The 13,758-nt window shown below is 37.4% G+C and overlaps 1 protein-coding gene across 50 annotated transcripts in view; it reads right to left on the bottom strand.

The window, feature by feature from the left end:
* ANK2 (ankyrin 2) overlaps nt 1–13,758 on the bottom strand; it is a 315,505-nt gene that overhangs the window by 104,237 nt on the left and 197,510 nt on the right. For 43 of the 50 annotated variants that reach the window (XM_085546969.1, XM_085546980.1, XM_085546968.1 and 40 more), the window contains 3 exons: nt 5,977–6,075; nt 2,353–2,538; nt 1,836–1,859 (listed from right to left, as the gene is read on the bottom strand). In XM_085546969.1, the coding sequence (XP_085403095.1) occupies nt 1,836–1,859; nt 2,353–2,538; nt 5,977–6,075 (309 nt within the window). The remainder of the gene's footprint in view (nt 1–1,835; nt 1,860–2,352; nt 2,539–5,976; nt 6,076–13,758) is intronic. The other 7 variants (XM_085546992.1, XM_085546991.1, XM_085546976.1 and 4 more) reach the window with 1 other exon arrangement.

Here is a 13,758-nt window from a genome sequence, read left to right on the forward strand (position 1 = left end):
TCTAAAAGAAATTAAAGGTAATTTCCTTACTACAGTTCAGAAACAACACAGGTCTTTTAACCTGCACCTGTTCAGTAGTTCTGCCTTAAAGTCAACACAAGTCCTTGGACTCTTCTTGTACCCATCTAAGAATTACAAATTTTGAGAACACCCTTCCTTCTCTTTTAAAAAGAAAGCAGAAGATATTCAATACCAGGAGCTTAGTCTATATGAGAAACTTTACTAAGCAAGCTACATGTTATAAGAACCATAATTATTTACTTTTTATACATTTCAGATCTCAATGGATCTGAAGAAACTTTGCAATCTATATGTCAGAAAATACATGATTGCCTCTAGAGCACTAGAAGGCGAAACATTCTTCAGCTAGAAGATACCAAATTACTTGACAACAGAATAAAAAAGAAAGTAGGACACCCAACAAGCTTTTAGTCTCATAAGTAATTCAAGTAGAAAGGACCTCGTTTTTGAAGGTTTCCCTGAAGAGCTTTACACTGATTTGATTTTACAGTCTTGCTAGCAGTTATGGGAAAGAGAAATACTTTTCACTTCTGCACTGCACTGTATATTCAACTACTTTTCTTTCAGTGTACCAACTATTAAACTGCTCATGGAATAAAGCAATGTATAAATATTTGCATTAAAATGTGGAATAAAGGCAGATGTTGAGCCCTGAAATCTATTTTATTCTTGACAGAGCAGTCAGCCTATTATTTTAAGCTACTTCAATTAACTTCTTTGCCATGTTACAGGTGATCCTGGTCTAACTAAAAACAGTCATTAAATTCACAGAATTGTTGCTGTGGTAAATTACCAGGAAAATGTCTGCTGAGGATATAGGCATACAAGTACAATACTGTATTAAGTTATAGAGTAAATTTATGTTGTATTAATACAACTTCTCAGCACATGTATTTGCACTGTGACAAATGCAAGGTACTTAGAAGTAATGTAACAGCCAGTGAAAAAGTTGTAAACTGCTTTACATTTACTGCTAGAGAAGAACATGTCCATAGGCAGATGACAGTGAGAAGCCATTGTTATTTCAGTTCCCATTGCAGGCTGCCTCACAGCAATTTGCTCACGCGTGTACACACCAAATGTGGAGCATATTCACGTGTGCATGCATTCAGAATTCATTCATCTCATCTAACAAAGAAATGATCATTTAAAAGGCAGGATTCAAACAATGACTGTGTTCTTGGAAATACTGCTTTATCCTAAATGTGACAATAATTACTAGGGGATAAATCACAGTTCTAGCTGATCTGATGTAACATTTTTAGGAGACATGCTCAAAGAGTCATTACTTCCACAGTCGATATTAAAAAAACGCACTATGTATTATCTCTTAAGGACTTCTGAAAACTTTATTGACAAGATCATAAGAACAGTGGTAAAAATAAACAGATGCTCTGAACAAGTTGTTTTTTTTTTTACCTTGGAGGATTCAGTTATTTTTTCTACTGAAAATGTATTTTACAATGTTTCTGGCTCAGCCAGATACCTTAATTTAGTTATGCCAAGTTAAGTGCATTTAGTGAGCTAGAAAAACATCTTCAGTGTTCTAGCTCCACCACTTGCTTCAGACTTCTTTGAACTGAATGTGAGTTCTGAAAAGTTTACTTAATATGGTAACTACAGTAACAGTTACAAATTAAAAAGAATTCTAAGATAAAGAATGAATAATAACAGGTTTGCTGAGTGACGAAATGTTACGGATTAAAAAAGAGTCATAACTTCGCTTTTTATGACAAATAATAAACGTTGTCACAGAGCAGAGAAAATAATTATAAATAATAGAAAGAATAATTAAAAATGTTTGATCTCGGTACCTCAGTCGTCCTATTCACCATCATCTGATGCAGCATGGTTTGGGAAAAAGAGGAAAGATATTAAAGATTGGCTGCAAAACCAAGAACTAAGTTGCTTTTTGAAATGAGTTATGCTGTTATAATGGGAAAAGCCATCCAAGCATGCATTAATATTAAATACAACATATTTTCCCAAAGGCAATAAACCAGTATCCTATTTGATAGGGAAGCAGTGATTTTGCTTCCATTTCTATTTCTTTGGTTTATAAATAATAATAGAAAGTTGGTTATCACTGAAATGAGAGATATAAACAAAAAGCAAAAAAAAACCCAAAAAACAAAAAACTGTAGCTTGTAATTACAGTGTGGCTAAACAAGGCAGAAGTAGAAACATTACTGGTGATACTGGTCTAGAGACTCATCTTTCCCCACAGAAGAAATTACCTTTAACCCTTAAGATGAAGGAAGCAAAAGCTGGCTGCCCATCGGCACTCAGCCACATGAGTGCCCTGTTTCCTGTAGGCCAGCATCATGTTACCTTGGACTGCACATCAGCATTGTGGTCGTTCTGCAGTAGGAGCGCTGCTGATTTGGTGTCATCTTTTCTGGCAGCAATGTGCAAAGCTGGTAATCTCACTTTCCCCTTGGTGTCATTTTCCAGCAGGATAGCCACTGCTTGATTGTGCCCTTGTTGCAGAGCAACAGCTAAGGGAGTGAAACCATCCTGCAAGGGAAGAAAACAAAACATACTCAGTAAGATGAAGGACACAGAGATTCAGTGAACTGCACAGCACTGTGCACATACAGAAATATGCTAAGCACATCAACAACTCTTTTCTGCCTCTGCACCACAATGCACACCAATGAAATGGCATCAGAGGCGCAATGTTTTAACCCAGATGTGACTTCAAACATACCAGAAGAATTCTTTTTTTAATTCAAAGTGTTGTTTGTTTGCTTAAGTATGGTAACAGGATCATTCTACAGTATCTGACCTCCTTACTTGTCATAAAATGGAACACAATGTGTATTCTAGCAAGATTTTCGTAGAAGAAAACATATCTCCAGATGCTTTTGTTTCCCATTCTAATTAACATATAGCCTATAACTCACAAAAGCCAGCTAATATTTAGCAATTTATTCAAATTCCAAGTGGAAAAACATTACATTATTTCTGGAAATCTGAAAAATCTGTTTTTCCCTTGTATTTTTAGATTTGCTTTAAAATTGTTTTCAAAATTTCACACTCTGCCACATTTGCCCTGAACTCCCAATGCTTTAAAATGCATCACAGGCTCAAAACTGAGTCTCAATTGAAGTACTGCCTACTCATCTATAAAACTAAACCTAAAACAACAGAACTAAAAGTTCAAGTCTTGCATATTGTCTAAGCACATGTACTATGTTCACATGCTGGGCTAGAAGGCAGCTAAACCATGAAGAACAGTATAACCCTCAAACTGAGTCTCTGACAAGAAGGCTGGTGGATAATAGTGCTACAAAAAGGGAAGGGAATAAATCAAAATTTTCTGTATGTAGATCAGAAGGAACAGCAAACTAATTGAGATGCATTGTAAAAGGCATAGGAAAGAGACAGAACTGACTGGGAATAGGAAAATAGAAAGATGTAAAATAATAAGGGGAAAGTTGGGAAGGAATGAGAGCTAACGTTGAAAGAAGCATCTGAAGAATTGCCAAAGCAATTTTCTCCTCTAGTAAACTAATAACGTTCACTCCCTTTTGAGCTGAACTGTGGGTAGGTGTATTGTAACAACTATACTCATACAGTTTCTTTCTGTAGTAGAGATTACATTCTGTACAGTGAAATAAAAAGTGGTGAACAGCTGATGAAACAGCTGAACTGCAAAGATAATTCTGAGATTGGGGCTACATTAGGTGCCAAAATGGCTTAATGCATTTGCCTTTTGCCTCTGGAAACATGAGAACAAATCCTGGATTAGAGGCCCTGTGAAACTGAGATCATCCTGACCCTGATTTTGTACCTATACATATAAAGTGAAGGAGACATAAAATAGAGGGGAAAAAGCACATCCAAAGGCAGTGTCTGTTTCAGAGCCTCAAAGACAAGATCAACCACTTGATCTGTCCCACTTTATCTTCCATCTTTCTCTGAGCAGCTACTGCCATTCCTGCATTGTCCCTATTACTTGTAGGAGGCAAGGCTAACAGGAGCCCTGAGAACGTATTTCATTTCTCCACCTCCTCACGTGAGAACAACCTGTCTCTGAGGTCAAACAGAATGTCCTTCCAAAGTCTCACCTTATCAATGTATCACTTCTTTGTTCCATTCATAAGACTTAAATTCAGGGCACATGTGAAAGCAGACAGCAGCTCAGTCTTCTACTGAATGCACGTTTCAGTAATATTCGCATCACTAAGGACACTACCTGAGCAAGGTCTGAAACCAAAACTTATCTAGGTAAGTGATAAGGGGATAGACAGGCTTTACTTTTCAGGCCACAAAAGTGAGATCTGACCTTTCTGATGACAGAAGACAGACTTGGACTCAAGTTCAGAGTGGGGGCAGTTGGCTTTTCTCCTTCCCTGCCTTTTTTTTTTTTTTTTTTTTTTTTTTTACAAAATCAGAGAACCGTACAAATTCCAATGATGCCTTGATGTCTGTGTTCAAGCAGAGGCCACATTAATCGTAACATCATCTTTATAGTTCCTATAATCTAATGATCACTGCTCCTAATCACAGTCAATAAAAGTTATTTGGTGAAAGACTAAGGGCAGGGGACTGCATGTTGCACCCTGGCTGGGCCCTGGGAGAGCCAAAGATCCCCTGTGACTCAGTCACAAAGGGCGTGTTTCTGCCAAGTTGCCTGGTGATCACATAGGACTTCATATTTCATAAAGCTGCAGAGTAATGTGATCTCAATGTATGCAGGCTTCAAGAGAAGATTATTTTAGGAGCTGTCATCAAATGGTACAGTATCCACTGAAAGAATGGATAGTAAAGCAGCTGTTAACTCTAGCAGGTGAGTTTAATTAAAAGGAAAGCAGGCATAAATGCACCATCATCTTGAATGTATCCATTCATGAACATAATCTGGAATGGGTAAGTTTCCGTTCAGACTAAGAAAAAGTAATAAAAACAAGTAGTAAGGAAAAGCATGAGCAAAAGCTCTCTGAGAGTAGGAACTTTTTTGCCACTACTTCACATTTCATTTCAATTTATATGGAACAAACACAAAGCCAGTAGCACAGTCTGGTCACTTGTTCTCCTAGCTGAGAACAAAATAAGATTTAGCTGAAGCAAAGTAACAAAAAGTTGGGGAATGCACTGTTCATTATCTAGAAGTTTTCTCCATTGTCCCACAAGCCTCTCACTTGCAAAAGGAAGCTCTTGAGATGGAGACTCATCTCTTCCACTTCCATCTGCTTTGCTTGCTTGAAAGTTGCTGCAGGCAGTGAAATCCAGATCCCAGCAATGAAAGCCATCTTTCTGTACACTTATTCCCTCGTGATTTGATGGTAGAAGTAAACCATGTGAGGATAAACCAGCACATTCCCTGGTAAGCTCATTGATGCAATTCACATTAGCCATTTATCTTCCCCATGAGAACTCCTTTCTCTCCAGACAAGACTGGGACTACACCTGGCACTACCATTTCATTGAGGCCATCTTAGCCTCCTGTAATTTCTGCATCCTTTGGGAACTCTTTTCAAAGTCTCATTCACTTTTCACAAATATATCTGGGAAGTGGAAAGGAGTAATGGAAATATACTAAAAGTGGAAATCCTGGCCTCACTGGCGTCAGTAGATCATAGCATCATAGTCATAGTATCATAGTCTCGTGCGAGTTGGAAGGGACCTTAGAGATCATCGAGTCCAACCCCCCCGGGATTCGAGCCTCTGTGTAGCAAAGTGGCACTTCTACCACTTGCGCCACAGGGGGATTCGAACCCAGGGCCTCCAGTGTTGCAAGGTGGCGTCCTTAACCACTGCGCCACCAGAGGCACACAGATGTTTCGCTGTGAAATAATTCAGGCTGGATTTCATCCCTTGACTTCCTACAATTACCAGAACAGTTTGTCCATCCAATGTGTTTATTTATGAAAAAAATCTTCCAAGCGATCTGAATATAAAGGCAAAGGAAAATAAGAGTGGGTGTAAAAGAAATAACAATATAGTCACCTCAGTAGCTGTGCTTTGGTTGGCTCCATTCTCCAGGAGATATTTGACCACTTCAATATGGTTCTCTTGAGCTGCCATGTATAATGGAGTGAAACCATTCTAGGGAGAAAATATGAGAAAATACTGTAGTGAGAAAGCAGTGATATTGAAGTCCAAACTAATACATAGCTAAAAACGTACTTATGCTTTTTAACTTGTTACAAGTATATAAGTAGAACAACTAAGAATGTTTAACTTAATTTGGTAACATTTCGTGTCATTTAAAGCCACAAAAATCTATACACTTTCACACACATTTTCTTCTGATATATTCTCAGGAAGCACTGAGCGCACTCATTATCTTGCTGGCAATGGCTCAGGGATGGTAAAGCTGACAATAAAATTTTATGAAAGATAACAGGAAAGTAAAAGTTTTATCCCTTTATTACATCAGCTTATCCAAAGACATTGTCCTCTAGGGAACATCAAGTCCGCATCTTATGACATGCTGAGCAGAGATGACAAAGGCTTAATATATTACACAAAATTCTGTAATACATAAAACATAGCAAACATAAAGGAACCGAGCCTTGCAAAATAAGAGCTACATTTCTGACCACACAGTGAGTTGGTCAACTTACAAGAATCTGCTCTGGATAATACTTCTAAGTTAGTCAAGCTAAAGGCAGATTCATTAGAAACATTAACCAGAATTAATGCAAATACTATGTTAAGTAAGAACTTTGTTTTGGAGAAGCCAACTTGCTATGGAAACACTGAATTAATTTCCCAATGAAATGAAGTCTCTTTTTCAAGGTAACATAGTTATTTGTAGAACCAATATCTTTACTGCTGTCCTCTACATTACAAGTGTAGAAGATTACTCAGATAAATGTTATGTATGTTGTTGTATGGTGTGTGACATATATCATACACGTTGTAGCATCTCTTTTAATACGACTTTGTGTAAAATTCTAGCACTTCCACCAATAATCCTGGGACATAAACAGTTAAAAAATTGCACCTAACAACTGTTAAGCGAAATTTTTTGCCAAAACTGAGGCGTGCATTTCTATCTCTAGCAGATATTTTCCAATCTTCTCAGGAATTACTTGGAGGATGGAACTGAACGCTCTCATTAGAGTTACACACAGCATGAACAAGGTGTTCTGCAATTACACCACACAAGAGAAACGTAATTTGAAAGGTTCCCATTACCCTGGAGAAAAGGGATGGACATGCAGCATAATAAGGATGAGTGCTAGTTTCAATGCTTAGGCAGGATTAGCAAACTGGGCAAACAGGGAACAATGTGTTAGAAGAGAATATTGCAGAAAAAGACTTGAAGGTCACAGTGGACTACCAGAGAGTCACTGAGCTCATCCTGCTGTAATACAGACAATCACTGCACCGTTGTAAAAATTAAAACAGGGAAGTTATTTTTCTTTAAGAAAACCGTCACAATTGGTGTTATTTAGTCTAGCAACAGAAAACTGAAGGAAAAAATATAATGTTATTCAAAGAGGAAGGGAAGATTCATTCTGCGTGACGATAACGCTAAAACAAAAAGAAAAGCACACAATTTACTGAAGTTACGGCAAAGAAAATTCAGGTTAGACATCAAGAAAAGCCCCTTAACAGTAAGGTCAATTGTATTTTGATGGGCAACTCCCAGTTACCCCCAGTTGCCCCCATATTACAGGCAGTAAACCAGATGCACAAAGGAGGAACACAAGACCACATCTTCCATGTCTGTAACGGTGGCAGAGAGGCCAGCAAGCATGTGAGCAGAAGACTCACATGGCATAACAGAGTGAGCTGGCAGTAGGAATTATGAACAGACTGGTTTATTTTCAATTGCATTAGGACAGGACAGCACTGAGAAAACCGCAGGTAATAAAGCTGGCTGGCTTTGTTAGTTTTCCTTCTCACACTGGAAAGAACCTATTAGTAACTAACCTATAACTAGCAGTAATCTTCCACATGCCCGATTAGTATTTTAATACTAAAGTGTAATGTAGCATTTTTAATTGGTTCATGTATTTTGCAAAATACTTCATTGAATATTGTATGGATGAATACAAGGATCACATATGCACTCATATATGTAGAGAATATGAGAATTTTCAAGCCAAAGTAAACCTATTTGATAAAAAATTTAACACTGGAACAGGATCAGGGCAATAAACCATAGATTAGAACACCATACACAATACATATATGATTTCATTATCATTTAGAAATACTATATGCTATCCCACCCACTCCCAACACTGATCCAGACTGCCCACCACATCAGGTATGTTCTCCTAGCATTCTATAGTCCTACCTGTAACTACAGCAAATGTGTGTAAAGAAACTCTTGTCTACATAAAATCATAGCCTCTTTTTTCCCTTCAAACTTTATTTATAGTGTAAAATTACCATATGTATTTTCTTAAAAGCTTTCTTATTTTGGAAATTGCAAAAGCATGCTGAGTTTTATTTCTAACATTGCCTGCACCAGACATACTGAAAAGCTTCCTCTGAATTTATCCTCTGGCAAGGTCAAGCCTGATTTTTTCCACTGTCAGGGCGAAGTTTGCTTCCTCAATGAAGAACTGCTTTCAGAGCTTCTAATTGTGGTGTTCCTGACCTCAACATTTTTGGCTCTTATCCAGAGACTCCTATTTTAGGAGATTCCCAACATTACTGCTCTCCTTGGCAGAGCTCTACCCAGTGGGATAACCTGTTAGCCCTGCTGGAGCTCTTCTTTCTCTCTTCTCTCCTGGACTCCAGGACTTCCATGTTTCCTCCCACTCAGTACGGTTTCTCTGAAAGACTATGGTGTGCCTGCTCCTCTGTCTGTCTCCTACACAAGTTTCTTTCTCAGACAGACCTTGAGTTAAATGGAAATTTTCACAACAAAAGCATATCCCTCCCTCCTTTCTATTTACTTTTTGAATCGAAAATTCCCTTCCCAGTTTCTCATCTTTTAGTTTCAAAGAGCAACATTCCAATACTTGTTTTCTCTGTTCTACAGATACTTCAAAGTTCTAGATGCCAGACCTCTGCAAACCGAAGAAAAGCCTAGACTTGTTTCATTACTCACACCGTCTACTAACAAACCCAAGACATTCTGGTTAATAACGTTTCATGGATGTACTGCAGAGAACAACCTCTCTCTTGCTTGTATTAGTATGTAAACGGGATGCAGAAGTTTTCTTGGGGCTTGAAAGGGAAAAATATTTTAATTACAATAAATTTTCCTTGAGCTTATCATCTCATATTGAATCAACACATTCCAAAATTGAAGTAAAAATAGCGACTATAGTAAATAAATGTGGCAGGAAAAGAGGAAATACCCTTTCTTCTCATTTTCTCAAAGCCTTCTGCTGCGTCTGCACGTTTAGGCTCAGTGCATCGTATGGAAAACAGAAATTATTTTGTAATGATACATAGCATTCACTTTTACACAATGATTTCATCAGAGTATTTGTCATGAGGACATTCTACTCAGATTTGATTATCCTCCCAAATGCACACTGAAAAATGTTTACTGCAATATAAAATTATTATTGGGAACTAGCACTAAGCAAGTAGAGTATATTTCATGCTCCATTCTCTCTACTACATTCACTTATTTACTTGCTAATTTGAGAAAATGACTAGCTCTCAATGATTCTTCAAGCTAATAACGCTAATTGGCAAGTCTTAATACGACTCCAAATTTGTATCATTAAATTTTACCCAAGCCCTAATGAAGAATACAGTCTGAAGAAGCAAAGAGATTATTATTGAGAAAACCACACAGTTTAGCTGTATTTTAGGGCAGGCTTTCAAGGAATCAAGCTCTTTGTGCACAGTACCAAATGGCTGGGAGTACACAACTTCCAAACTGGGCTCAGAAACCACTCTGTTTGAATGACTGGCCTACCCAGATGAAGATGCAGCCCTTATCATCTATCCATATATACAAATATGTGTGTATATACATACATATATTTATATATATATATACACACACATACATGCTAATGAGGGAAAAAGAGAAAACAGATACATATTTCTCTTCAGTTTGCCTCATTTAAGATGACATATGAGGGCTGTGATTTAACAGCTAAAATAAACTCAAACATAATATTTTATTTTAAAAGCCTCCAAAAACTGTTTAAGACTGTATTAAAAGAAGACTAAAATTACTAGGAAAGATAACTGACACCTAACACAATTGTTTATATAGAACAAATGCTCATTCCTAGTTACTCTTCAAGATGTAATTACCAAGCAGGGTGCCCACATAGCCCTACCTACATCAGTTGTCTCACCTGTCTCTCCATCTTACTCTATGGGTTTTTGGTTTGAGATCTTGATTATCTTTTATCCTCCACTTTTGCTTCACATCAAGGAAATGAAAAGCTGTCAGTCAAGATCACAAATGAAAACCAAAGTAGTTAGACATCTTGTGGTAACCTTTACTACAATTGCCTAGTTGTAATTTCTCAAGATACATTTAAAGATGCTGTGAGCAAAATATTGCACAAATAGAAGCTTGGTTTTCTCTGGGTTGCTTGATTCCTTTGTAGGACCTGGCAATTTATCTAGACTGAGAGAAGTTTCTGTGAATTTAATTCTACTTTTCTTCCTGTGTCTCCTTCTTTTTCCACTCTTAGAACACAAGCCAGTTCCAAAAAGAAAGGGACACTGGCACAGAGGATAAGATATGAATGAGACAGGCTTAGATTAGTCATGAGACAGCACACTCAGATAATAAATTCTTCTTAGTAATGGCCACAGCACTTAAACAATAATCACTGCACAAACCTTTAAAATTCAGTAACTGTTACAGGATTTTTCTACTCTTCTGAATATTGCTTGACTTAAACAAAAATGACAAGAACCTGATCAAAATCTTTGTTCTGTGACACACAATTCATCCCCTTTGTTTCCTCATTCTTCCACAGATATTAAACTAAACCAGCGACATCTACATCCCATCATAGCAGTCAGAATAAGGCAACGCTACCTTCATTACATCTATGACTAAACAGAAATATAAATAACATTTACTGGCAGAACTGGAGCTCTTAATATTAAGAGTATAATAACCAATGCATCAAAAAACTTTCAGATTGCAAACGACTGCATTTAGACTGAGAAAATTCAGCAGGGTTTCACAAGTTGGAAACAAGTTGGTAAGTGCTAGTAAACAACATAATGAACAGATTAAATTATCTGCAAAAATAGAATTATTTGATGTAAAGTGGCACAGCTGTAAGGGCAAAGAAGAGACTCTGGATTCTGATCTACTATAAAACACCTTCACAAGCTCATCATTGTGGTAATAACCTTATATTAATTAAACACAGCAGATTCTTAGGTTTGTATAGATTGTAAAAATTAAAGATGAAAAATACATTTATGAGGTAGGTTGAAATTACTGGGATTAGAGACATTGATGATTCTTCATTTTGGGTCCAAACAGTTAAATAAAAGAAATAAGGGAAGACTATTTACCTGTTTGAGATGACTGACCTTAAAACCAATTTGCAGTACTTAAATAAACAAATAAATGGATATGCAGTGACAGAGAAAGTACCATAGAAAATAAGAGTAAATCTTCACCTGTCTCACTAATTTATTTAGTTATACCGATAATGGTTGCCACTCTGTACTTAACTGGTGAGATAACTGTAAAGACAGTGAATAAATGATGTTGGGGGTCACGTTGCTCATCAAGTTAGTCCATGAGTGATCATTCAGAATACCAGTTGAGGTGCAGGTTCAGGCAACACTGTCAATCTACCACCTTGTAGTTCCTAGAACACCCCTCCTGGGAAGTGAATTTTACTGTAAGCCACTTTCTAGCTTATGTGACAAATGTAAAGAGCAGAAGAGTTATTTTTAGGAACTTCAAATATCACGATTTTTTCCTCAGAAGCAGTAAAATAACAACCATCTGAAACACAGACAGGCAGAAATCAAGATGTTCTGTGCCTTGAAAGTGTCACTTTTACCAAGTAGAAGCCTGTAATGGGAACTGAGCTGACAGAGAATAATGGGCAGAGAATAGATTAGTCATGCACCAGGAAATATAACCTTGATACCAGGCATGGTTTAGGGCCCAGCAGTTAAGTGGAGGCAAAGTTTTGCTTTTGAATTCTGGGCAGTCTTCCAAATCAGCATTTGGGATTTGCTTTCCATACACAGTCTCTGCATTCAGGTATGTTATCCTTGAGAGAAAGCCAGTCAATACTGTATTTCTTGATCACCACATTGCTTCTGCTGTGAGGGACATCACGCACTGGGCATCCTCATAGGGTTATTTTCCCTTTAATTACATGAATTTTTAGGGAAATTGAAGAGCCCCACATAAATGCTGTGATACCAATTATCATTATCTTCTCTTTACTCTGTTCTCTTGTAATTCTCTGCGAATCTTTAAGCATCACTGCTGTCTTGCATTCACAGACATTCTGCTCAACTCCACTTCTTTGGTTGTCTGAAATTGTACCTCTAGATCAGGAATAAGGGCTGTTTGCCATTAACCAATCATCACTGTAAGAGACAGGCAGATGAGACTTGGAGGATGAATAACTGTGTTGTTTCATTGTTCTTAAATTTTTACTTAACACATTACATCTTTCAAAATCCTTATAATCCCGTAAGGTAATTCCTTTTTTTTTTCTCCAGTGAAGAGATAATGGACTTGATCCTTTATTACATTAGTAATGATGAGCTGCAACTAAAATACTCCCCTTGACACACACTAGCTAAGAATCTGTCTCTCTGAATATACTGACATAAAAGCAGAATGCCCAGTTGGTGGAGTTAAAATCTTTTGTCATAACAGGCTATCAAATACTCTGCAAATATGGTTCACTCTGAAGGCTTATCTCTGCAAAAAACTGGGAGAGCAATCCATGGTAAAGGAAATCCTGGGACATTCTGAGAGAGACAAGCAGATAGCTTCTCCGACAGTCATCTAAATCCTTCCTTCACTGGTAACACTGAATAGGGACAAACAAGCTCTCTTATCACTCATTCCTGGGAAAGCAAAGAAAGGGTGGGAATTCTGTTCTGCTCTATGGATTGCTCTAATCTTATGAATAGTTTGGGTGAGAATACTGCAATGGTCCTGATATCTGTCTCCTTTATTTTGAAAAAGGAAGTGGCAAACCTAATGGGGACAAATTTAAACAAAAATATTTCTCGGCTAATGTGTTTGCAATGAGCTTAGAGAAGGATATAGAGGAAAGGAAACCAGAGGGCTTTTAAATAACAAGATCAGCCTGGGGGAGGACTGATTTATCTAATCCTTGCTTTCTGTATCTGGGTCACTTTAAATAATCTGATGATTAAAAGGTAGGCTCCTCCTTTTGCAAGGAGGCTGTGGTTAAAACACAGCTAAGTGAAGCTGTGGTCAAAACACAAACTTAGGATCTCATAGGGAACACATTTCCTTCTGAGCTCAGGTGTAGAAGTTTTAACATTAAGGAGTATTGTTTATTAGACAACTCCAGGATAAGATAGTTTCCTTGCAGTTGCGAAACAGGAGTTAAATATATTTCCTTGTGTTGTCATTTACATTTCAGCTCTTCATATCAATCATTCTAAATCTGTTGAATCACCCCTTGTTATGAGGCACAACTCTTTACATCAGGCTAATCTTTTTGACTTTGCTTGGAACAGAGGAAGATCAGGACAGATCCATTTGATATGGTTTCTGCAGTCAGAGTGTCACAGCACTATTGCCACAGAGTCTACAGGGAGACTCAGCTACTAAAGATTACTGCAATAGGAATGTAATCGAATTTAGGAGAC

The sequence above is a fragment of the Coturnix japonica genome, chromosome 4 (genome assembly GCF_054131305.1).
Source record: "Coturnix japonica strain WE chromosome 4, WE-NBRP24, whole genome shotgun sequence".
In the NCBI taxonomy this organism is placed as follows: Eukaryota; Metazoa; Chordata; class Aves; order Galliformes; family Phasianidae; genus Coturnix; species Coturnix japonica.